The sequence below is a fragment of the Tenrec ecaudatus genome, chromosome 10 (genome assembly GCF_050624435.1).
Source record: "Tenrec ecaudatus isolate mTenEca1 chromosome 10, mTenEca1.hap1, whole genome shotgun sequence".
Lineage (NCBI taxonomy): Eukaryota > Metazoa > Chordata > Mammalia > Afrosoricida > Tenrecidae > Tenrec > Tenrec ecaudatus.
In genome coordinates this window covers 46,242,210-46,267,220 of record NC_134539.1, presented here as the reverse complement: position 1 = coordinate 46,267,220, position 25,011 = coordinate 46,242,210, and the positions used below count along the sequence as shown (strand labels likewise).

At 46.2% G+C, this 25,011-nt stretch overlaps 1 protein-coding gene across 2 annotated transcripts in view; it reads left to right on the top strand.

Moving 5' to 3' along the window:
- The window catches only part of ELP1 (elongator acetyltransferase complex subunit 1), a 58,184-nt gene that overhangs the window by 24,669 nt on the left and 8,504 nt on the right, over nt 1–25,011 (top strand). For both annotated transcript variants that reach the window (XM_075560281.1, XM_075560280.1), the window contains exons 15-32: nt 175–281; nt 821–924; nt 1,743–1,796; nt 1,886–1,991; nt 2,805–2,920; nt 3,451–3,524; nt 4,369–4,447; nt 4,540–4,619; nt 5,983–6,120; nt 6,208–6,293; nt 6,615–6,763; nt 8,921–9,044; nt 10,520–10,617; nt 11,984–12,185; nt 16,024–16,085; nt 16,566–16,628; nt 16,977–17,037; nt 24,350–24,463. In XM_075560281.1, the coding sequence (XP_075416396.1) occupies nt 175–281; nt 821–924; nt 1,743–1,796; nt 1,886–1,991; nt 2,805–2,920; nt 3,451–3,524; nt 4,369–4,447; nt 4,540–4,619; nt 5,983–6,120; nt 6,208–6,293; nt 6,615–6,763; nt 8,921–9,044; nt 10,520–10,617; nt 11,984–12,185; nt 16,024–16,085; nt 16,566–16,628; nt 16,977–17,037; nt 24,350–24,463 (1,817 nt within the window). The remainder of the gene's footprint in view (nt 1–174; nt 282–820; nt 925–1,742; nt 1,797–1,885; nt 1,992–2,804; nt 2,921–3,450; nt 3,525–4,368; nt 4,448–4,539; nt 4,620–5,982; nt 6,121–6,207; nt 6,294–6,614; nt 6,764–8,920; nt 9,045–10,519; nt 10,618–11,983; nt 12,186–16,023; nt 16,086–16,565; nt 16,629–16,976; nt 17,038–24,349; nt 24,464–25,011) is intronic.

The window sequence follows — 25,011 nt, the reverse complement described above, 5'->3', positions numbered from 1 at the left end:
TGCTCTTGTGTATAGATAGCTTCTATTGAAATAGTCCAGTGCCACAGGGAAACTACTTGTTGCTTTGCAAAAAAAAAAAAAGAAAAACAACCCCCAAAACATGTCACTATTTCCAAGACAAGTGGTCTATGCATGTCCCCTCCCCTTAGCCCTTTTCTTTGTTTCTTTTGTCAGCTCATCTGTGACAGTGGACGGAGTCATAATCTCTCTGTGTTGCAGCTCCAACACCAACTCAGTAGCCTTGCAGCTGGCTGATGGCCAAGTTTTGAAGTGCCTTTGGGGTGAGTATCAAAGTAGGGGAAGTGTGCCTAGGACGGTTCCAGATGTTCCGCTCCCGAGTTGTCAGTGCAGCTTTGACTGTTCGGTCTGTGAATTACCCTGGAGAGCCCTCGGCTGTAGAAGGGAACTGGCAGGTGTACGTATTACCAACCTTGGGGATAAAGATGAGGCTTCCTACTCTCATACGTGGCTGCAACGAAGGCCTTCCGCAGGAGAACAATTGTGAGTTGCAGCTGACTTGATGTCACTCAACAACAGCTCCTCCTCCTCGTCTTACAGTTTCAGAAACCCACAGGGGTGGTTGTGCCATGTCCTCGAGGGTTGCTGTGCATTAGAATGGACTTGATGGCAGTGAGTTTGGCTTTTAGTTTATATCTACTACGTGTTTTCCCATATAACGAACTGACACGGTCTACTGAGCCGCCACATTACATTTGGGAAGTGTTCTAAATTGCACTTAGTGTTTTAACGAGTGTGATGGCTAAGATTCTTTCCACAGAGTAGACCAGCTCGTTGTAAACCAGGCCTGTTGATTCTGCAGAGTCACCTTGTCTGGCTGTTGAGCCGTGGAAGAAGCCTGGGGGCGTCCCGGTCCAGTTCCCTTACCCCTGCATGCAGTTGGAGCTGGCCATGGTTGCAGGAGAGGTATGTGACCCCAGGGCAGGAAAGTTACCCCTCACAGAGGTTACACAGTGGCTGATGGGCTTAGGTAGAAAGGACACGGATTTTGGAGGTGAATGCAAGTCAAGATTCTGGCTCTCAGCCATGTCCAAGAGCCTTAGAGCCTCAACGCCTTCATCCATCACCTGGGATCAATACCTAGTCTTGGGATTTAAGAGAAAACGAAATGAGATAATGTATGTGATTAAAAATTACACAGAATATAGTAATTCGTTCTTTGCTTTCCTTGGAGGGGAGGGTAATAAGTTAAAAAATAGGAAACTACAACCGTCAAACTTTCATATTCAGTTATACAGAAAACACTGAGTTAAGTTTTCTTGAATATCTTTTGAGGACAATAGAAATAAAACACTCGGAGCTTGGAGAAAGCTCAGTATATTCAAGGGACGAGAGGGGGCAAGGTGGCAGGAGTGATACGTGATCTTGGCATTCTTACCGTTTTGTAAAGATTGGAACGTAAGTAACCAGCGATCTGTGTGGCGGCTGGTAAGGTGGTTCTGGCTGTCCAGTGGAGAGTTGGAGCGGGACACAAATGGAAGGGAAACCAACAGAGACTTCTGGAGTGGAGTTGATGAGTGTGGGAAAGGGGGTATAGTTGAGACATACCCGGGCGGGGCAGAAAGGACAGGGCGGGCTGAGGGACCAGTCTTCATGGTGCCAACCACATCGTCTCTGTCTATATCCGGTGTGAACTCCGAGGACCAGAACTAATCGAGGGGAGTGTTAGGTTTAAGAAGTTTGAGTTAGAATGGTTGTTACTCCACAATTTGTTTTCTTCTTAGGAATGTGTCCTCGGTCTGACAGAGAGATGTCGCTTTTTCATCAATGACACGGAGGTATACAGCTTGTTTTGGCACTGTCTCCTGTTAGTGTTTTCTCCAAGCAGTACTGCCAGGGTCCCCTCACCTCCCTGGTCTCATTGCAGGTTGCATCAAATATCACATCCTTTGCTGTGTGTGGCGACTTTTTATTGTTGACCACCCATTCCCATACCTGCCAGTGTTTATGTCTGAGAGATACCTCATTTAAGAGTAAGTTTTCCGTCTATTGAATAGAAACAATTCCTCTTCTATTACCTTTGTCTTTTGACTTTAAGGATGCTTGCCGGGGGGAGGCTTTTGTTTTGATTATACTTATTCTGGCTTACCATGAAGTTTGAGAACTGGAGCTAACTTGTAGAGTTTACTTACTTAGCCCCTAATGTCGGTCTCAGACGTCAGGGAGGTCCGCCTACATCAGTCAGCGAAGACTTCCAGAGAAAGAAATCCTTTCACCCTCAGCACATCCTATTGCCCTCCGCAACCAACATCCATCCACTTTACTGTGGACCTCCTACAAGATGCACCTTGTGTTCTCACTGCTGGGAAGTCTCCCTCTTCTCCCTCTGGCAGCCTTTGAAGGACTCCATCTGGTGGCTGATAGGAAATTGGCTTCCTTGTCCTCTTCCACACCCCCTGTTGTGTGTATGAGTGTACACATTTCTTATTCTAAAGAAGCCCACTTACTTCCCTTACTTCTGTTTGGGAGGCTGGGCATCTTTCTCTCCCTGTGTGAGTATGGTGTGCTAAGAAAGGAGGCGGCTATCGAGCCTCCGTTTGGCTCAACACCATCTGAGGCGTGGTGAATCTTTGTGCGTGAGGACTCCAAGGGAGTGGGGCTGCTCCAGGGATGGGCGCTGTAGTGGCCTGCCCTGAGTGCCCGTGTGAGCACCCAGGAGCCGACGGTGATGGCTCTCTTCCGTTTGGGGCCATACGGGCACTTTCCACTGTGGTGTCCGGAGCATGGCTTGTGCAGGCAGTGTGTGTGCACACAAGCTGTGGTGTACACAGCTGTGGTATCGGTAGCATTACAGGGCGGCCTGAGCAGCAGCGGGGTGTCCAGTGGGGAGATGCTGCGGAAGGTGGAGCGAGGGTCACGCATCGTCACTGTTGTGCCCCAGGACACAAAGCTCATACTGCAGGTAAGCTGGTTAAGGTGATCCTTGGACTGTCGTCGGGCACGCAGTGCTGGATAGAATGCTTGCAGAATGCGTTTTACACTCTTTAGTCCCTCGTTCAGAAACATTTGGCATACGCTCTTCCTTGACGGAACGTGAATTAACTCTGTGCAAAGGAATGGCGGCCACCAAACCAGTGCCGCGGATTGGAGTCCCACTTTCAGTGACCGATGCAACAGAATGCAGCTTCCCCTCCAGGGTCCCAAGGCTGTAAATCTCTCCAAGAGCTCAAAGCCTCATCGTTCTCTCTTGGAGAGCTGGGGTGATTGAACTGCCGGCCTGTGGTGGCTAGCAGCTAAACGCATACTCCACCATGCCACCTGAGCTCCTTATTGTTGGCCCGGGCAGGGTGAAAATGAAGCTTCTGTTACATGTCATGAAAACATGGAGCTTCCTGGCAGCTCTTGGTGGCATTAGGCGCTCAAACCGTGTGTTGCAGTACTTACAGCTTTTCTGCGTCCTCAGAAAGTTTGTTCTGTATTTTCCCATTGTAGATGCCAAGAGGGAATTTAGAGGTTGTTCACCATCGAGCCCTGGTTTTAGCGCAGATTCGTAAGTGGTTGGACAAGTAAGTGCCTGTTTTATGTGACGAGTTCCCTTATTATTATGATCTAGGTGTGAAAAGACTCGGTATTTTTATTACTTTTTTAACAATTAAGAAATCTACATTACAATAAAGAAACACACACACACACACAAAGAAATCTACATTACCTGTGACTTCGGTCAGATTTTCATAAGCATTTTTCCTTTCATATTTTGATTTTATAACTATATTGTATAATGGACTTTATAAGCAGAGCCCATCAAATCCATTTCTGTAGAGTAGATTCCAACTCATAGCAACCCTGCATTGGATTCTGCTTCTAAGTCTTTGTGGGTACTCAGAGTCTCATCTTTCTCCCACGGAGTGACTGGTGGGTTTGAACTGCCAACTGTCAGGTGAGAAATGTAACACCTAATGCACCGTAGCACCAGGGCTCCTTTTGAAGCATAAGGAATCATACAACACAGGGCTTCTTAAAGGGACCTGCAAGGGATCCAAGCAGGCTTTGGATGGCTCAGAGCCCACTCAAAAGTGTCTTTGTTTGTACAGGTTTACAGAGGGCTCGTCCAGTGCCCCAAGATTATGACCCATTGTTTGAATCAGTCTGTGGGAAACTTTGTGTCAGAAAGAGCTTACCTACTGTTTTCTTTTTAAAACTAAGTGATTTTGTTTTCTGTAGACAAGGCATATAGTTTTCAGACTGCTGTGTTGACATGTTCACTTTTAAGAAGTGAAAGGAACTCGACACATAATGTTTTTCGGTTTGTGAGCTGAGTGGAAATCCAGGGGCAGTTTCAGCATTTTGGCTATATTCCGATTATAACTGGCTTATGTGGTAATGAAAATATTCTTTGTCTCCTCACAGGCTGATGTTTAAAGAAGCCTTTGAGTGCATGAGGAAATTGAGGATTAATCTCAACCTGCTTCATGATCACAACCCCAAGGTGACTCTCCAAATCTGACACGCACTTGAGCTCACTGGAGCCATGAACTAACGTGACTTGCACTGAAATGTCTCTCCTCCCTTTTTGTATAGGTGTTTCTTGAGAATGTGGAGACCTTCATAAAGCAGATCGACTCTGTCAGTCATATTAATTTGTTTTTCACAGAACTGAAGTAAGTATGTGAATTGTTTATAATAACTCTAGTTTTTGTCCCTCTGATTAAAATCAGACATATAAACAGAGATAAATCATTTATGTTGTTTGCCATATTTTTTCTTATTGCAATTTTCGGTTGCCACATGTACTGATTTCTCTTTTGCTCCACCTTTTAAAAATAACCTATTTAAAAGCTGAAGTTAAAACATGTCATTCAGATTATTGATGTTATTTGGTTACTTGATTTTTAAATAATCATTTGAACTTTTTGTTTAAGAAAATGTTTTTCTTAGGAGATTGAAATTAAGTGAAGTCCTTCTCTGACACTTAACAACTTTTTAAATGAGATTTTAAAGGCATAGAAGAGCTGAGACAGGTGTACTCCGGCATCCTGTGCTTGCCCTCTAGATTCTGTCATTCGTGTGTGCTTGTCTGTGTCCACTGTCCAGTCACCCACCTTGCTTGTAGGTGCATCTCCGCCTGTGCTGTGGCCTGAGGCCACTTTACTCCTCCGTCCCCCACCTGGTGGAGCTGAACGAGGCTGCATTCTTTGTGTATAGGATGTTTGTTGTTGTTTCATGTCGGGTTTGTCTAAAATTAAATATACACATTATAAGTGTACTGTTCATTGAGTTTTGACAAATACTCATTCCTTGTGAATCCAAACCTTCCAAGATAGGGCATTTCCTTCGTCTCACAATGTGTCCTCAAGTCCTTTCTCGTTCGGCTCCTGTCCCCTCACCTAAGATCAGCTCTGCAGTGTAGCCTCATACGCGCAAAGGAAGCTGCGTACACTAGGCGGGACGCTTTCAGGACCACGTGGGCGCCTGTATCACTAGTTCATTCTGTCTGTTTGCTCAGCGGTAGGCCACTGGGTAGCTGCACGCCAGTTTGCTTACTCAGCCCCCTGCTGATGGACAACTAGCTATCCCCGCTTTGGGTTAACGTGAAGCAAACCTCTGGGCGTGATTATATAAGCCTGCGGTGAACACGCTCTCATTTCTCTGGGATGAGTTCCTGGGAGTGGCATTACATGGTCATAGGTCAATGAAGCTTAGTTTTAGAAGAAACTCCCAGACTTTTTCCAAATTGGTGTGATTTTTAAAAATAGAGGCAACATAGAAGCACTTGCCAACTGATTCCTGTAGTTCTTAACACTTAGTAGTGTGATTTGAATGAGTCACATTTTTATTTGATAAACTACTAAGCAGACATTGGGAATTAAAAGTTGTTCACAAACTTCTTACTTTGTTTTGTGAATCTCTTTATAATTAAATGGACTTTACCCACTGTCATTTGTATTGTCTTATTGGTACTTTAGTCATTTGGGAATTGGGGCGTATCCTCAATGAGTGACCTTCTAACAATCTTGTTCTTAGGGATGAAGATGTTACAAAGACCATGTACCCGCCCCCGGTTTCCAGCAGTGCCCAGCTGCCCGGGAACTGTGCGGGGAAGAGTGTGGACCTCATCTGTGACTCCCTGCGGGCAGCCATGGAGAGCATCAACCCTCAGAGGTACGCCTGTCCCCGGGGCTGCGCTCATGAATGAGGTGCACGGGATCGCCCGTGGTCGGCCACCCCATCTTTCTCTCGTGACCTCAGGTACTGCCTGTCCATCCTCACCTCCCATGTGAAGAAAACCACCCCGGAACTGGAGACCGTGCTTCAGAAGGTCCACGAGCTGCAAGGTAGAGACCTTGAGGCAGAGTGTAGTTGGAGGTGCCCGCAGCCCGCAGCATTATTCTGCCCTGTGGAAGAGTGCTGACCCGGGCCATTACTGTCGCCCTCTCATTCACAAGCGACCTTTTGAATGTCATTTGAATGTCATTTCAGCGTGAGACTTTGTTGAGTGTTTGCTGCCCTACAGAACGTGAAAAAGAAAGGAAAATACATCTTGTCTGATGGTCCTTTCTGTCAAGAAAATGCATAATATGACTGTCTTTTTGGTTGAGTTGCTGGGGGTATGGGTTTCCCCCTCATATGTTTTGGTTTTTCTTCAACACCCACAGGCACTGCGCCGCCTGGTCCTGACGCCGTGAGCGCCGAGGAGGCTCTGCAATATCTGCTGCTTCTGGTGGACGTCAATGAATTGTATGATCATTCTCTCGGGACCTATGACTTTGATTTGGTCCTCATGGTAGCCGAGAAGTCACAGAAGGTACGCTGAGTTCCTGCTTGTACATCTTTGGGGATGTTTCTATACATGTCATGCAAGTACCAGTCTCTGTTCCTGAGAGGTCAGCCGCCTGTCTGGAGTTACACTGTGAGCGCCAGCCTGGGGGCTGATCTGTGGGACCCCAGAACTCTTGCTTTTAATCTTCAGGCCATCATACTTTTTGATTGCTAGGTTAGATAAGGAGAAAGAGCAGGTCTCCCACTCCCATGAAGAATTGTAGCCTCAGAAACCCACAGGGCATTTCTGCCCTGTCTGTAGGCGTGCTGTGAGTTGGAACCTATTCAATGGGAGAGAGGGAGGGAGGGAGTTTGTATAAGTGAACAAAAATTCCTTGATGGTTCTTTAAAGATTACTGTCTACTGCGCCACCTGCAGGTAGCATGACCGGGTAACTAATGCATGAACACACACCGTGGGTGAAAAGAATAAAATGTAAAACACTCTGGCATAGCATGATTGTACACACCATGCATGTTAAATGAAATTTCCTAAATGAATTTTGGCCACATTCACCCTCCTTCAACAGTCTAAGAATGTTATGTTCAATCATAGTTGTATAGCAATGGTTGAGAAGTCATGCATGGGTGGAGTCTGGTGCTCTGGGCATCTGAGCCCTGGTCTGAGAGCGGAGGAGGTCCTGGTAGTCGCACGTGGTTCCGCTGTGTTGAAGAAGGGCACAGGGCTGCCAAAGCCCTGGCACAGGCTAGTCCCTCGTGAAGCTGCTCTCCGGGAGCATGCGCTGCTGGGCCACATGCTTGCTTCCCTCAGTGCTTACCCCTGGATGCACATTGGCCTCTTCTGTTAGGTGCCCGAGAGATTAAGGGCTTTGCTTCACTCTGTGCACATGTCAGAGTTTTACTAAATGATTCTTGATTGAGTATTTTGGCTCACATTACTCTCTCGTTTCACATTTAATTATTCACTGCCTTTGGTATTTTCCTTGTGTAATGCTTTGTTTGCCTAGGGAAAGAGCACTAAAAAGAAGAGGCATCTTGTTTGTTTGTTTTCGCTAGAAAAATCATTTTCGTACAGGAGGTGAGCAAGCTGAACGCGATAGGCTCCAGGGCTTGCTTGTCAAGGCTCAGAGGTCAGCGTCCAGCTCGGTACAAATGTGCCGTTCTTAGCCCTTGGCCTTTGCAACTAGTAGTCATGAAAAGCCAGGAGAGCAACAATAAGCTCGAGGCCGCATACTTTTAGGAGAAAACCAAGATGCGTTTGTTGAGTGTCTTCTATACTGGAACCTTTTTTAACTGTAATTAGCCTATGAAAGAAATGCCTACGGTGAGAAAACATTAATCGTCCTAAATAAAAGCTAATAATTCTCAGATCTTGGAGCATTTTACCCAAAACTTGTTTTTGGTATCATATAATATGTAACTGCTACATTGAAGATAAGTTTAAAATTGTATAGTTTGGGATCTATTTTTTGTTTAATCCTTTTATTGGGGGTTCATATAACTCTTGCCACAATCCATGCACACATCCATTGTGTCAAGCACATTTGTACATTTGTTGCCATCATCGTTCTCAAAACATTTTCTTTCTACTTGAGCCCTTGGTATCAGCTCCTCGTTTTCCCCTCCCTCCTCCAACCATCCTCCCTCATGAACCCTTGATCATGTATAAATTATTATATTTTCATGTCTTACACTAATCAATGTCTCCTTTCACCACTTTTCTGTTGTCTATCCCCCAGAGGGGTGGTTATATGTAGATCATTGTGATCGGTTCCCCCTACCTGCCCCTTACCCTCCTGGTATCGCTACTCTTAGTATTGGTCCTGATGGGTTTAATCTGTCCTGGATTCCCTGTGTTTCCAGCTCTTATCTGTATCACTGTACATCCTCTGGTCTAGGGAGATTTTCAAGGTAGGATTGGGATCATGATATTGGGGGCAGGGGAGGGAGGAGGAAGCATTAAAGAACTAGAGGAAAGTTGTATGTTTTATTGATGCTACACTGCACCCCAATTGGCTTGTCTCCTCCCTGTGACCTTTCTGTAAGGGGATGATGTCCTGTTGCCTACAGATGGGCTTTGGGTCTCCATTCCGCACTCCCCCTCATTCACAAATTAAATACTTTATTTTTGTATGCAAACTTGATTACATTTAATATGGGTACCTTGTTGTCTATCTTCTTAGGATCCTAAAGAATATCTTCCATTTCTTAATACACTTAAGAAAATGGAAACGAATTATCAGCGGTTCACTATAGACAAGCACTTGAAGCGCTTTGGAAAAGCCATCGGGCACCTCAGCAGATGTGGTGAGTGTCTGCACTTCTGCTTCAGCTCTTTCAAACTCAGTGAGGTGTCAGTGCAGCTCAGACACGAACTGTCAGCCATTCCTGCTGGTGAGACCGTGAACAAGTACGTGGGCACGCGCCTCTTTCATGCATTCTGCGGAGCTGCGTGTAAAATCGGACTTCGGTCCTGGTTCGCCATGGCTAGCTCAGCAAAACCAGAACAGACTGGCATGTGTACAATGTGGATGGGGAAAGTTACAGGCTTAGTGATGTGGGAGACTGGGTTGGCTTGTTGCCAGGCCCGAGAAGAGCAGCCCTGTCGGGTGGCTGCCATCTGTGAGCACCGGGGTCCTTGTTTCTAGTTCTGATCAGCAGACATGGTGGCTATGCAGCATGCACGTGCCCTGTTCAAAGAGGAGGATTCTGTGTCTAGCAGGACTTACCATTCCAGCGTACCCACACTTTCCAAATTTGGGTCTGTACCAGTTTGGCCTCATTGGCCATGACTGGACCATGAAGGATAGTGTATAAAGCAAACCACTTTTAGAGACCTGAAAGCGTTTCTTGGCTCAGAAAGAAGAGCACATTCTTTTTTGGCTAAGAACCAAAAGCAAAAACCAGACTCCCTGCCATCAAGTTGATTCCAATTCTTAGTGACCCTATCGGACAGGGTAGTCCTGCCCTTGTGGGTTTCTGCGACTATCTTTTTACAAGAGTAGCATCACCTCTTAAATTAACTTCACTGTCTCAAAATCAGACTTCTATAACTCTTCTCCTGGTGTCTGTGGAGTGGCCAGTGCTAACTGCCCTGGGGTCTGTGGCTTGCTGGAGCAGATGAACACCGTGGCTGTCACTGGGAGTCGCTCGTGTTCTGTCTGCCCCTCTCTGGAACTTGTAGCTTCGGCTCTTGGGATTCTTCCTTGAGGTTGAAGCCTGGGGCAGGGCCTTGTTCCCTTTGGTGCTTGCTAAGGCACTTGGAGGATGTGGTGCTTTCACAGGTCTGGGAAGAAGGCCTCTCGGGGGGGTTTCAGTAAATATGCTCACCCAAGTGGTTCTGTTGAAGGAGATTGGGAAAACACTGGCCTACCTGGTCATTTGTCAGGGATAGAAGAGAGAATTCCTTTCCAGTAGAACCCTGATCCCATCGAGTGCTGCTGCTGCATCCACATCGCCACTGGTGCTTGTTACAAACTCAAACTCCTGGACTCTTCTCCCCAGAGACGCTGGTTCTGTAAAGTTTCCTGGCTGGTTTTGTTTGGGGGTCATTGGCTGGTGGTGCTTTCCAGGAAGCACTGACTAACCACAAAGTAGCAGTTCAAATCCCCCGCCACGCCATGGGAGAAAGGTGAGACCACCTGCCCCCGTACAGACGGCATCTCTGGGAACCCTGTGCAGGACCGCTCCGTGTAGTAGCTCGCTTAATGGGAGTGTAGTGTGCGTGCAACCGTCACGCTTCTGAAAGTTAACCCGTGTCTGTACGAATCTCTTTTCTCCAGGACCAGAGTTTTTCCCGGAATGTTTAAACTTAATAAAAGATAAACACTTGTATAATGAAGCACTGCAGTTGTACCCGAGAGACTCTCAGCAGTACAAGGTGTGTGAGCTAGGGGCTGTGGCTCTCCTTTGTGTGTTGGTTGGACAAGTCCGAGTTGAGAAGTCTCAGTCCGTAGCACTGCCCTTGGTGCCCTGGTTTGCGGAAGTTAACTAGCCTCTTCTTGAGTTTCTCATTTGGGAGAATGATCCTGCCCTATTGTCAGGAATTGGTCCTCCCCTCGACCTAGGGGTGGGCCCTGATTCCTCATCTGGGACCAGTGCAGTGGCTTCCACGTGGAGTCTCTGCTTCCCGTTCACCATTTCCAGTTGCTGCATGACTGGGGGTTGGAAATGCACATCTTTCCGTATAACTCAGGGTAAAGGGACGTCGTTTTCTTTTTACTCAATGAACAGTGAGTTCTCCTTATATGCCAGATTGCATGCTTCTAAGTGAAACGTGGTGCATGATTTGCAGGCCACCCGCCTGGGAAGGGAGTGCACACCCTTAGAGATGGGGAGAGAGTGCTGTGTGCACACCTAGGACCGCAGAGGCTCTGCCCATCACCACGCTGTTTTCACTCATTCGCAGACAGCACGCCGACTTTTCCACGAGCTAGCCCTGCCTGCTTCTTTAGCATCAGTAGCCACCACTGCCCCGCTCTCCCAGCCCCTGACTCTTAGGTCCACAGATGTGCTATTGTATGTGTGGCCTCTGCCCTCTCTCTGCGTCCCCATCCTTTGGCCTCACTGCTCTGTTGGAATTCTTGAGTCTCCTCCAAACTCTGCCTCGGCGGTCCCACTTGTCTCCCAGTAGCAAACCGCCAACTGACTGAATGGTCTCCCCATGAGGCTTCGGGTTCCTCAGGCAGGCGCTCCAGGTTACGTTCTTCCCGGTGGGCAGGGCCGGGCCATCGCAGCCTCTGCTCTCCTGTGCCCGCGTCTCCCACGTTTTCTCTGCTCAGCCGCGCCAGCCTTACTGGGCCGGGAGCACACTCCTCTCACTCCACGCAGGGCTTGGTCCCATGCCCATTCTACTCTGAGCTCAGTTTCCTGACAACCCTGTGAGACAGAAGGCCCAGGCTCCCTGTCCAGTCACCACTAATCCCCCACTAGTTACGTCATTGACAGCACTGTGGTGAGAAGTCGGTCAGCGGTCGCCACAGAGCGGGACCCCTGTGATGGCTGTTGTGTTGCGTCTGCGTGGCTGTCACTAAGCTCACACTAGCGCACACATAAGTAGTCAGTCCTTGTTTCTTTCGTGAAGAAAGGACACGTCCGCAGTCAGGCTTTGAATGAATGAAAGTGCTTGAGTTAACTCATCGCAGGGTCTTCATTAAGGTTCCCAGTAGGGGGTGCAGTCTGCTTTCCAGGTTGGGTGACGTGATTCTCACATTTCCCCGCTCACCCTCACTTTCCTCGTGTCTCAGGATATCAGCATGGCTTACGGGGACCACCTGTTGGGGGAGCAGCTCCGGGAGCCCGCGGGGCTGGTGTTTGCCCGCTGTGGTGCTTATGAGAAAGCGCTAGAGGCCTTCCTGGCCTGTGGCAGCTGGCAGCAAGCCCTCTGCATGGCCGCCCAGCTGAACTTCACCAAAGACCAGCTGGCTGGCCTTGGAAGGACTCTGTCAGGTAAACACTGTTTATTTCTCTTCTTCTGGACAAAGCTGTGCTTCTTCCTTGTTTGATTTGACGACTGCAGATAAATAAATCTCATACTTGCTGATAAAAATCAGTTTAGAGTGGTACTAATGAGGTTGAGCTACAGCAAAGACGCCCAGGGATGCAGCAGCATGATAAAGTCAAAAGTTCTTCTTTCACCTAAAGGCGGGCAGAGCTAAGCTGTCTGGGCATGACGACTTCAGACACCTTCCGTTCTGTGGCCCTGCCAGCTCACGGCATCGCGCCTGTCCGCATGGTTGTGAAGGGGCTGTCTTCACGCCTGCGCTCTGGGCCTTGGGAAGAGGGAGAAGCTAGAGTCCTGGGCAAGCACTTGCCATTAATTTGGAAGTGACCTAGGAGTTCCAGCACCACTTCCCCTCCCCTCATTCACTGAAATGGACATCATATGACCACATTGAGGACAGTGTAGCTGGGGCCATGTGCCATGTAGGAATTGGTTGGAACCTCTGGAGCTAGGAGACCATCATAGGCACGGCCCCAAGTGAGGTGGAAGGAAAGACCAAATGCCTAAACCCAAAGAAGTCCAAGGCAGTGTCTCTGCTTGATGGTTCTGGGATTGCCTGAGCCACAAGGGAAAGCAGCAGCAGGGTCTGAAAGGAGAAGGACGCCGGTGAGGAGGATGCGTAGGGGCTCTGACCCTCCGCAGTGTCTGAAGAGCAAGGAGCCACTGACTAGGAGGCCTGCTCTGTTGCAGCAGTCTGGAGGAAGGTCTGTGACATTCTGGGCATGCTTAATGTCCTCGATGCTAAGGAAATGCTGTTACCCTCACCCGGAGACCGGGGCTCGGAGGGTTTTCCCATTCATTCCACCTGGTAACAGGTGGTGCCTGGATTCCGAACAAGATCCCTTCCTCCCTGTGCTTTTAAGTCAGGTTCGTTGTACAGATGCATACTCCTCGGGTCTCTGTGAGTCGGATCAACTTGATGGTAGTGGCTTATAGTTTTAATTAATTATTAGATCAGCAAATTTGGGTTGGATTATATAAGCTAAGTTGAAATTTACAGGGAACCTTGTGGTATAATGGTTACTCATAAGGGATAATTGTAAGTCAGCAATTAGAAGCCAGTGGCCGCTCCTCAGGAGAAAGTGGCTTTCTACTCCCATTAAGAGTTACACTCTTGGAGGCCCACAGGGGGAGCTCTCCCCTGTCCTACAGGATCGCTGAGTCGGCACGGACTCCTTGGCCAGTGAGATGCATATAGTTCTCCTTTAGGCTTTCCCACAAGAAAAGAAAGACTCTAAACCTTGTCAACGATTCAGAAGCTGCGCATAGAGTAAGCAAAGATGATCATTATGAACTTGTTGCTAGTGGGGATTGCTTTTTTCATTTCATAGTGAGAGTAAATTTACATAACATTAAACAGCACATAAGAGTTTGTCTTAAGTTGAATGTTTATGACATAGAGACTTACTTTATAAATTTAAATTTTGAGAAATTGTTTTTAGATAAAAGCTTTGCATCTTTCAGCTCTTTAGATACTTCAAGCCAACAGAGAAGCTGAGAGGAAAATATAATGAATAACCTTTACCATGAATCTATCTTAACCAACTGATATTTGACCCCATATTCACTGCACAAACATAAACAACTCAACACATAGATCTCCCCTCATGAGACACACAGGAATTCACTGACTGCATCTCTGGAAAGAGCTGATGTAAGCTTAACGCCATCACTCAAAACAGAGCTTGGAGCTGACTAGAACAGACTAGCAGTTGATGATATGCAAGTTCAAGATGAAGGAAGTCCACGAGAGCCAAAATATGACCTGAGCAGTTCCACGGGACTTTAGAGAACATCTCAAGAACTGAGTTGATGCATTGAACACTCAAGGAGCTGTTTGTACAAACCAAAGTATCCTCCGTGATTTAAACTCAGGAAAAGCGTGTGTTAAGGTTTGCACCCTTTTACACTTACTCTATAGGCTGACTTTACAAGCAAGTAAGATGCGAGGTTGGATAGTGGGACGAGGGGCACAGCATAGGACTGGGGGAGCGCACATTAGCAGACGGCAGCTGCAGCCTTGTTTCTGGAAGCAGAGACTCTAACCCTCAGGGTTGCTTGCCCCTCAGCTTTAAAAACAACCCCACAAAGCAAAATTCCTCACAACTGCACTAATCAAGACTGTCATGATCAACCCTATCAGGATCAGCTGGACTAATCAACACTATCGAGAAAGTGACATTGTCAAGGATTTCCTGTTACTTGGATGCAAAATCAGTGCCCATGCAATCAGCAGTCAAGAAATCAAATGAGGTATCATATTGCTCAAATCTGCTGTTTCAGACTCTTTATAGTGTTTTAGAAGTCAAGTTGTCCCATTGGAGGCCTGAGGTGAGGCTGACTCCGGCCGTTTACAATCCCCTTACGGGTTTGCAAAAGCTGGACCCTGACTGAGGGATGCCGAAGGAGAGCCGCTGCCTTGGACTGTCACAGAATGCCGCAGACAGACACGTGTGTGTGGGGACAAGTGCGAAGTACGTCTGGAATAGGCCTTAAAAGTGAGGCTGTGAGACTGGACATGCTGTCCGGAGGGACCAGTGCCTGGAGAGGGACATCAGCAACAAGCCAGGAGCCTTCCATGTGCCGAACTGCCCCGGTGACTGCACCAGTGATCTGAAACAGCAGTGGCTGTGAGGCTGGCATCGGCCCGGGCAGGGCTTGGTTCTGTTGTGCGGGTACCTGACAGTCACAGCAGGTGCTCTTCCACCTGTACCTTGCTGTGTGTTGGCCGCGCCCCACTCTGGAGTGCCGCTCATCCTCCCAGGTGCTTAGCACGCACACAAGAAACAGAGTACAATTCAGGAGCATTTGAAAACATTATGAGATATTCCAGAATCTTTTACTCTCCACGTACTCTTTGAAGCCTTCTCACAGAGGTGCTTCCTGTGCATGCAGTTTGCACAGGGTCTGCAAACAAAAGGTAACCGTGTGCACTGGATTGTCCCCCCACGGCCCAGAGCGACTCTGGGATGTGAACGCGTCACAGGCTCCCTCTAGTGCTCAGCCAAAGAGATCGCAGTCTTCCTTTTGGTGAGCGGAAGCCCTGGGAGCCCTGGTCAGGCGGCTCTGGGAGAAGGATCTGTGAAGACTTGCCGCCTCGGACACCCTGAGGGCCGGTTCTGCCCTGTCCTGCGAGGGTCCTGTGAGTGGGCCTCAGCTTGCTGACGGTGGGCTTTTTGTTTTCTATCAGGGGGAGAGCTGGATTCATGAGTTAGCCTGCCTCAGTTTCCCACAGCATTTTTCAGAGTGCAGTTTTCAGAGTGAATTTTCACATCTTGAGCTAAATGTAGATTCTGCCAATTGGAGTAGGATGCCTAACGATTTCCTACCAAATAGAGACAAAGCCCATCGCTGGGAGTATAACAGGTAGAGGTGGTTATTGTTAGGGCAGTCAGGTTGGTCCTGGCTCACAGCGGCCTGAGTACACAAAGCACTGTGGGGCCCTCACCGTCCTCGCCAGTGTTCTCATGCGTGAACCCTGTGGAGGGCTCAGTGTAGGAGCCTGACTTGTTCTGTCCGTTACGTCATAGACGCAGGTCACCCTGGAAGCTCTTGTGTGTGCTGTTAGGCCTTGGAACAGCTTTACGGGGGGACACTTTCGAAAATGCTGTCTTAAAGCACTTTTATTTAAATACATACTTTGTAGAGTTCAATCAGTAATTCTTAAAATACTTTAAATAAATGATTTAAGCCAACTTTTGATGCTCAAGTTTCAGTAATACTGCCCTTAATAAGCCCCCTGTGTTCCGATGTCCATTGCTCTTATTTTGTGTTGTTTTGCAGGAAAGCTTGTGGAGCAGAGGAAGCTCAGTGACGCGGCCACAGTTCTGGAACAGTATGCCCAGGTACCCGCCGTGCCTTTCTCTGAAGGTGCCCTTATTCCCAAGCAAGGACTTCTCAGTTGGACCCTATTAATTAAAGGCACAGTTGAGCGGGCATTGTAAGTCCAGCGAGAGAGTTTCTTTTGAAAGCCATCCATTTTGGAAATCTAAATAATGAGAAGCTTTGTGAGATAAACTACCAAAGAACCTTCGTAATATATGCTAGAAGTTTGAGCTTGGTTAACAACATAGAGCGTGGAGTTGATTTTGACCTCTTGAGTTTTGGAGACTAAATATTTACAGGGTGGTACACGTACCACACGTTCTGTGGTTATCCTGGAATGCACGCCCTCCTTTGCCTTCTGCATCAGTGTTTGCTGCGTGTGGACTGTAGGCCACCAGGGCTGGGACAAGACGAGTGGACAGAGGGCGCCATGTAAGCAGTTATCACACAGCTTGTTCTGGTGGATCTGAGCATCTGACACCTGTTATCTTCCCTGTCAGGATTATGAAGAAGCTGTGCTCTTGCTGCTAGAAGGAAGTGCCTGGGAAGAAGCTCTGAGAATGGTGAGGAGATTTTTCAATGTCTCCTTGTGCTGGGTGCTAAGCTGTGAAAGAGAACAAAGGAGACGCTGTAATCCCTTGCCTTGTGAGAGTAGAGAATTTCAAAAGATATAGTGCAGGTTCTGCATGTAAGGATTAGCAAGTGTTTTTGCACTCGTGTTTACGTTGATGTTACGTAACAGTGCTGGTTTTACTGTAGCGAGTGGACTGTCTTTTGGCCGCCTTGTTGTAGGCCCCTCCCTTGCAAACTCTCCTGGTCACCTCTGAAAATGATCCGTTTCTCGCCAAGCATCTTAACTCGCCACTAAAGAGTCTTGTTGGCCTAATATTTGACTCTGTGTTTCCTTCCAGGTGTACAAATATAACAGACTAGACATCATAGAAACCAACATAAAGCCTTCCATTTTAGAAGGTAAGGGTCCCATTTTTAGATAAATTCTTCTTCTGGACATAAAAAGATGGGAGGGGAGAAAGAGAGAATACTCCCTCTCCTACCACTAATTTTAATAATTTGCTGTTACGTAGTGTCAATAAAAATTCTCCACTGCATGTTGCATTTAATTTTGATTGGAATTTTTAATATGCTAAGCTGTTAAATACTAACACAATATTTGGATGTTACAAACTCATGATAATGTACAATTAAGAATCTTTGAACACAATAATGGTTGCTAAATTTAAATCTGAATAGTCTATTAGATAATAGTATTAGATCATTGGTAAATTTCTAGCATTTAATTGTGATTATGGGAGATATGTGTCGTCATAGGAAATACAAGAAAATACAAGAGAGCTATACAAGATAATTCCATTATCTTTTCCATGAGCTTTTTGACGCCCCATCTGTTGAAATATTTGGTAGTGAAAAAGCATGCCTGCAACTTCCTCTCAAATATTTCCCAAAAAGAGGAAAGCATGTAAGCACAAAAGGGTAATGATCGGTAAATCTGGGTGAAGGGTAAGTCTTTGTTCACTGAGCAAGTGTGTTTTTAACAAATGATGGGAAACCTTTGCAAGTCAAGTCTGATACCTAGAGAACAGAGGAGTGTTGCCAGCTCTAGAATCTTCTGGGGGTCCCTGTGACCCCTTCAGAGCAAGATGGGAATACAGAGCATCAGCTTGACTTACAGAAATCTCTAACAGTGTGGCTTGATTTTAGGAATTATCTTTTTTTTATCGTTTTATTAGGGGCTCATACAACTCTTATCACAATCCATACATCAATTGTGGAAAGCACGTTTGTACATTCATTGCCCTCATCATTCTCAAATCATTTGCTCTCCACTTAAGCCCCTGGCATCAGGTCCTAATTTTTTCCCCTCCCTCCCCTCTCCCTCTTCCCTCATGAACCCTTGATAATTTATAAATTATTATTTTGTCATATCTTGCCCTGTCCGACGTCTCCCTTCACCCACTTTTCTGTTGTCCGTCCCCCAGGGAGGAGGTTATACGTAGATCCTTGTAATTGATTCCCCGTTTCCAACCAACCCTCTCTCTACCCTCCCAGTATGGCCATTCACACCACTGGTCCTGAAGGGATCATCCACCCTGGATTCCCTGTGTTTCCAGTTCCTATCTGTACTAGTATACATCCTCTGCCAGACTTGCAAGGTAGAATTGGGATCATGATAGCGGGGGGAGGGAAGGAGGAAGCATTTAGAAAATAATAGAGGAAAGTTGTATTTTTCATCATTGCTATATCACACCCTGACTGGATTATCTCCTCCCCGAAACCCTTCTGTAAGGGAATGTCCAGTGGCCTACAAATGGGCTTTGGGTCTCCACTCCATACTCCCCCCTCATTCACTATGGTAAGATTTTTTTTTTGTTCTGATGATGCCTGATACCTGATTCCTTTGATACCTCATGATCGTACTGGCTGGTGTGCTTCTTCCATGTGGGCTTTATTGCTTGTGAGCTAGATGGCCGCTTATTTACCTTCAAGCCTTTAAGACCCCAGATGCTATATCTTTTGATAGCCGGGCACCATCAGCTTTCTTCACCACATTTGCTTGTTCACCCGCCTTGTCTTCAGCGGTTGTGTTGGGAAGGTGAGCATCATAGAATGCCAATTTAATAGAAGAATGTATTTTTGCATTGAGGGAGTACTTGAGTGAAGGCACAATGTCCTTCTGTTACCTTACTACTTAACCTATAAATGTATGCACATAGATCTATTTCCCCATCCTCATATATAAATATATTTGCATATGTACATGTCTTTATCTAGACCTCTATAAATGCCAGGAATTGTCTTTTAAGCATAGTCTACCCTGTAAGTAATATAAGTAATATCTGGCTTTTTAACAGTCACATAAATTTCTTCTCTTACCCTCCTTGCTTCCACTTCCCATTTCTTTTTTTTTTTAATTTAAAAATTTTTTTATGGTCAACCATAGAAATAAAACGTGTCTTAGAGAGATCTAAGCTTCAACAGTGCGTCTAAAACTTCCTAGCTATTGTGTTTCATGGGATTTTTTAACTTCTGAATGCCAAGGTCCTCACCTGGAAGTAAAAACCGTAGAACAGTCACAACATTATATTGCTGTGGAAATTGCTGGCAAAGCATCTAGCACAAAGCCAGCCACCGAGTGTGTCTTCAATAAAGAGTAGCTGTTGTTCCCATTACCACTGCCTTCTTCGGTTTTGCCTTCTAGTGAAAGGTACCTGCGGGGTTCTTCATGTCCTCTGCTCCCTCCGGGAACAGAAATGAGATTTGTCCACATGGGAATGTGGTCACGTGACCAAATAAGAAGTGAGGATAATAAAGAAAATGAGTGTTAATTCATTAATGTTTGTTTTTTGCTGTCAGCAAGTTGGTTCTGACCCAAAGTGACACTGTGCACAGTAGAACAAAACAATGCAGGGTCCTGGAGCCTGAAATCGTTCCTATTCTTGAGCCCATTATTGCAGCCACTGTGTCAATCCTTCCCCCTTTTCATTGCCCCTCCACTTTACCAAGATGCGACAGGGATTGATCTCATCTGAAAATATGTCTAAAGTATGTAAAACAAAATCTTGACATCCTTGCTGTTAAGGAGAACTCTGGCTCTCAAGCCAACTTCTTCCAAGATAGGTTGGAGTGTCTTTTGGCTTTTTCTCCAGTACCACAATTCAGATGCATCCGCCCATTTCTTAATTACAGCTGTAGGAGCTTCTTACGGTGTCCAAACCGGATCTGAAAGCATCCTGTCTCATCAGTAGCAGTCCATGTAGACAGCTTTTGAAATCTTCTCTACCACTGAGAACCTAGGAGAGTGCTAGCCTTGGAGTGCTGCCGACGCGTGCGGAGCCTGCTCCGACTCAGAGTGCCTGTGTGTGCAGCAGAGCACAGCACGGCCGGCCCGCGTCGTCCTCACAGTGTTGTCATGTTTGACCCCTGGCTGCAGCCACGGTGTCAGTCTATCTGGTCCAGGGCTTTCCTCGGTTTCACTGCTCCTCCACTGTCGTGAGCTTACTGTCCTTCTCCAAGGCCTCGTCTTTTGTGATAATATGTCCAAGTCATATGAGAAGACGTCTCTCCATCCTTGCTCTGAAGTGCATTCTGGCTGTGTTTGTTCATTTAGCAGTCCCATGCTGAAAGCCAAGAGACTGTCCTCCTCAATAGTCTTCGCCAGCACCATAGTTCAAGCGCATTGAGTTTTCTTTGGTCTCCCTTCCTCTTTGTCCAGCTTTCCTATGTGTGTGAGGCGACTGAGACTACCAGGCTTGGATCAGCCACACGTCAGTCCTCACAGTCCTTGCTGTTCAACACTTTAAAGAGGTCTTGTGCAGCAGATTTACTTAATGTAACATCAATTGATGCCTTAATTGCTACTTCCGTGGACGTTGATTATGGAGCCAAGCAGTATAAAATCCCTGACAACTTTTGATCTTTTCTCCATTTATCATGATGTGTCGTTGGTGCCAGTTGTGAAGACTTTGACTTTCTTTACATTGAGGTGTAATCCATACTGAACGCTGTAGTCCTTGCTCTTCATTGGCAAGTGCTTCAGGTCGGTCTCACTTCCTGCAGCAAGGTTGTGTTATCTGCATATCGTAGGTTGTTAATAAGGCTTCCTCCAGTTCTGATGCCACGTTCTTCGTATAATCCACCTTCTCTGATTATTTCCTCAGCAGACCACTTGACTCAGTTAGGGGGGAGGATGTAGCCCTGCCACACTTTTCCTGATTTTAAACCATGCAGCATCCCCTTGTTCTGTTTGCACCACAGCCTCTTAATCTGTGTGCCCGTTCCCCAGGTGCGCAGTGAAGGGTGCTGGAGTTCCCAGTCTTTTACAAGAAATCCATAGTTTGTTGTGAACCACACAGTTGAATGCCTTTGTCTAGTCAATGAAACACAAGTAAACATCTTTCTGATACTCTGTTTTCAGCCAAGATCCATCTGACATCAGCAATCATATCTCTTATGCCATGCCTCTTATGAATCCAGCCTCAACCTCTGGCAGCTTCCTGTCAATGTATCGCTGTAACTGTTATCGTATGATCTTAAAACTTTATTTGCATGTGCTACTGTTGATCTGGTTCTCTAATGTGAGCATTTTATTGGTCGGTCTCCTTTCTTTGGAATGGATGAAAATCTGGATCTCTTCCAGTCAGTTGGCCAAGTAACTGTCTTCCAAATTTGTTGGCATAATCAAATGAGTGCCTCATCAGTTTGTTGAAATTTTGCAATTGTTCCATTAATTCCTGGAGCCTTGTGCTTGGTTAATTCATTCACTGCAGCTTGGACTTCTTCCTTCAGTACCATTGGGCTTGCTCCTATGCTAGCTCCTGAAATGGTCGAATGTCAACCAGTTCTTTTGGGTACACTGACTCTGTATTCCTATTTGATGCTTCCTGTGTTTTTCAGTATTTTCCCATAGAATCTTCCAATCTTACAGTCGAGGCTTGAGTTTTTCTTTAGTTCCTTCAGTTTAAGATGCTGACTGTCTCGTCTCCTCCGTTGTGCTTTTCTAACTGTAGGTCTTTGCCGGTTTCATTAGAATTGAATGTGTCTTCTCGCGCTGCCCTTTGGAAGAGCTGTGCTTGCCAGCTCTTTGACTTCATCCTTTCTTCCAGATGCTGGAGCTACTCGATCGACGACTAAGAGCGGGTTTCAGTCTCTCCTGATGTTCTTGGTGATCTTTTCTTTCTCCCCTATCTTTTCTAATGACCTTTAGCCTTTAAAAAAAATCATTTTATTAGGGGCTCATATAACTCTTATGACAATCCATACATACATCAATGTGTAAAGCACATTTGTACATTCGTTTTCCCTGGCATCAGCTCCTCATTTTCCTCCCTCCCTTCTCGCTCCCCCTCCCTCTTTGATAATTTATAAATTATTATTTTATTATATCTTACACTCTCCGATGCCCCCCTTCACACACTTTCCTGTTGTCCGTCCCCCAGGGAGAGGCCATATGTAGATCTCTCTAATCGGTTCCCTCTTTCTACCCAACCCAACCTCCACCCTCCCGGTATCACCACTCTCACCACTGGTCCTGAAGGGATCATCTGTCCTGGATTCCCTATGTTTCCATTTCCTATCTGTACCAGCGTACATCCTCTGGTCTAGCCAGATTTGCAAGGTAGAATTGGGATCATAATAGTGGGAAGGGAGGAAGGATTTAGGAACTAGAGGAAAGTTGTATGTTTCATTGTTGCTACACTGCACCCTGATTGACTTGTCTCCTCCCTGGGACCCTTCCTTAAGGGGATGTCCAGTTGACTAGAGATGGGCTTTGAGTACTCACTCTGCACTCCCCCCTCAGTCACAATGATAAGACTTTTTGTTCTTTGATGCCTGATACCTCGGGATCACACAGGCTGGTGTGCTTCTTCCATGTGGACTTTGTTGCTTCAGAGCTAGGTAACCGCTTGTTTACCTTCAAGCCTTTAAGACCCCAGACACTATATCTTTTGATAGCCGGACACCATCAACTTTCTTCACCACATTTAGCTTTCTTCATGAATAATGTTCATGATGTCTTCCCACAGCTCATTTAATCTTCTGACATTAGTATGTAATGTATCAAATCTCTCAAAATTCAGGTGGGATATACTGCTCTCAAAATTCAGGTGGGCTATACTGCAGGTCATACTTGGGATCTCATGGACTTTAGTTTTCTTCACCTTCCACCTTAACTTAAATATGAACAATTGATGGTGTGTTCCACAGTTGACCTCTACTCGGTTTTAGCCACTGATAATGAGCATCTCCATAGTCTCTTCCAACAGATGTAGGCAATTAGATTTTTTTATATTCCATCTGGAGAAGTCCAAGTGTGTAGTTGTCTTTTGTGTTGTTGAAAACAACAATTTCTTGTCTTGCAAAATTCTATCATGCGATCTCTAGGTACATTTCCATCATCAAGATCAAATTTTCCAATTACTGTTCCTTCTCCTCTTTGTTTACAAGTTTTACATTTTAGTCACCCGTAATTATCAATGCATCTTGATTGCATGTTTGACCAATTTCAGGCTGAAGACGGTAGAACTCTTCAGTTTTTCCATCTCTCACTTTAGTGATTGATGCATAAATTTGAGTAGTAGTTGTATTTGGATCAATATTGTCCTTTCATAAGCAGCATTATGCTTCCAAGATAGATCTTGAAAGATCTCTTTTGAATTATGAATACAACACCATTCCTCTTTGTTGTATCATTCCAGGCACTGTAAACCATATGGTTTTCTTATTCATAGTGGCCAGTACCAGTCCATTTCAGCTCACTAATGCCTAAGAGAGGGATCGCTCTGTGCGTTTTGTTGTACTGTGGTGGCTTGTGTGTTGCCGTGAAGCTGAAGGCTAAGTCACTGGTATTTCAAATGCCAGCAGGGTCACCCAAAGTGAATAGGCTTCAGGGGAGCTTCCAGACTATGAAGAGGGGAAAGGCTGTGTGCTTTAGAGGGATGTGCCATTGAAACCCCTATGGGTAGCTCCAAACCATTGCCAGTTACTGAAAGCCCAAGGGATAGCAATGGCACATTGTCAGAGACAGGGCCAGAAGATGACCCCACAGGTCTGAGGCTGTCAAACTATGGCAGCGGAAGAGCTGCTTTCTCCAAGGACAGTCGATCCTCATGACTCAGCTGGAATAATGCCTGCAGGAGTAACACCTTCCAGACGAGTATGGCTCCCATGAGAAGGAAGAGCTGCAAGCATCCATTAGGGATTGGAACATGGAATGTACGAAGTATGAGTCTAGGAAAATTGGGGCTCATTAAAAATGAAACAGAACACATAGACCTCAGTACCTATGAATAAGATGTCTCTTTTGCTTTCTTCTATGTATTCTACCAGTAATGATTTGTGTATTTTTCCATTGGGCAATAATTTTAAGAAATCAGTGGATATATATATATATATATATTCAAAGCCTGAGAGCATTCTGATGGGTGGACTAGGCAGAAGCACTTGACTCTCTCCTGTTGCTTTGTTCACAGCTTCCTGTGCACACACTCCTCCTGTTTGCCATTCCGCTCTGAAGTTAGAACCTAAGCCTGCACAGGGGATGCTAGAGGTTGATCAGTAGAAAATATTCTGAATTCTTAAGATCTGAACTCTCAATCGTCAGGCCATTCTGTATCGATTAATGCTCATCAAGAAAAGAATCTTGCTTAGAAAATCTGGAAATCTGTATCTTTATGTTAAATTCCAGCTGCCAACACCCATGCTCCCTCCACTGTTTTTCCTCGTTGTGTAAACACCATGCTGCAGTTAGTCTCTGTTTTGTCCCCAGCCCAGAAAAATTACATGGCGCTTTTGGACTCTCAGACAGCCACATTCTGTCGTCATAAGAAACGGTTATTGGTGGTTCGAGAGCTCAAGGAGCAAGCCCAGCAGATGAACCTGGGTGAGTGTCTGATGTATGCCTGTGTTCATTTGTGAGGGCAGGGCTGAGCCAGAGTGCAAGGTGTGTTCTTCTGGGTAGACTAGAGAAACAAATCCACAGAAATCCATATGTGTATAAGAGAAGAGTTTTACATAAAAGTAAGTGTACATTAAGAAAGAATCCCAACCCAGTCCAGTCCAAGCCCATAAGTCCAACATTAGCCCCTATGTCTGACACTGATCTACAAAGTCCTCCTAAAACTGGCAAGGCACATGCAGTCACGCCAAACGCAGGAGGAAAGCTGAATCAGTGAGCGTGTAAGCATCTCAGCGCTGGCAGGGGTCTCCACACGGCTGCTCCAGCACCCACGGCTGCATCAGGATAGGTCCGTGTGACTTCTCCTCAGGGATGTCTTGCAGGAAGTGAGCCTTGCCAGCTGAGGCAAAGAATTGGCTGAGGCAGCTGCACCCTGGTCCGACCATCAGAGAGCAAGAGACCCGAGAAGTAGAAAGGCGAGGTTTACCGAAGCATTTACCTCTCCACCTTTCAATTACGGCAATCCCGCATGT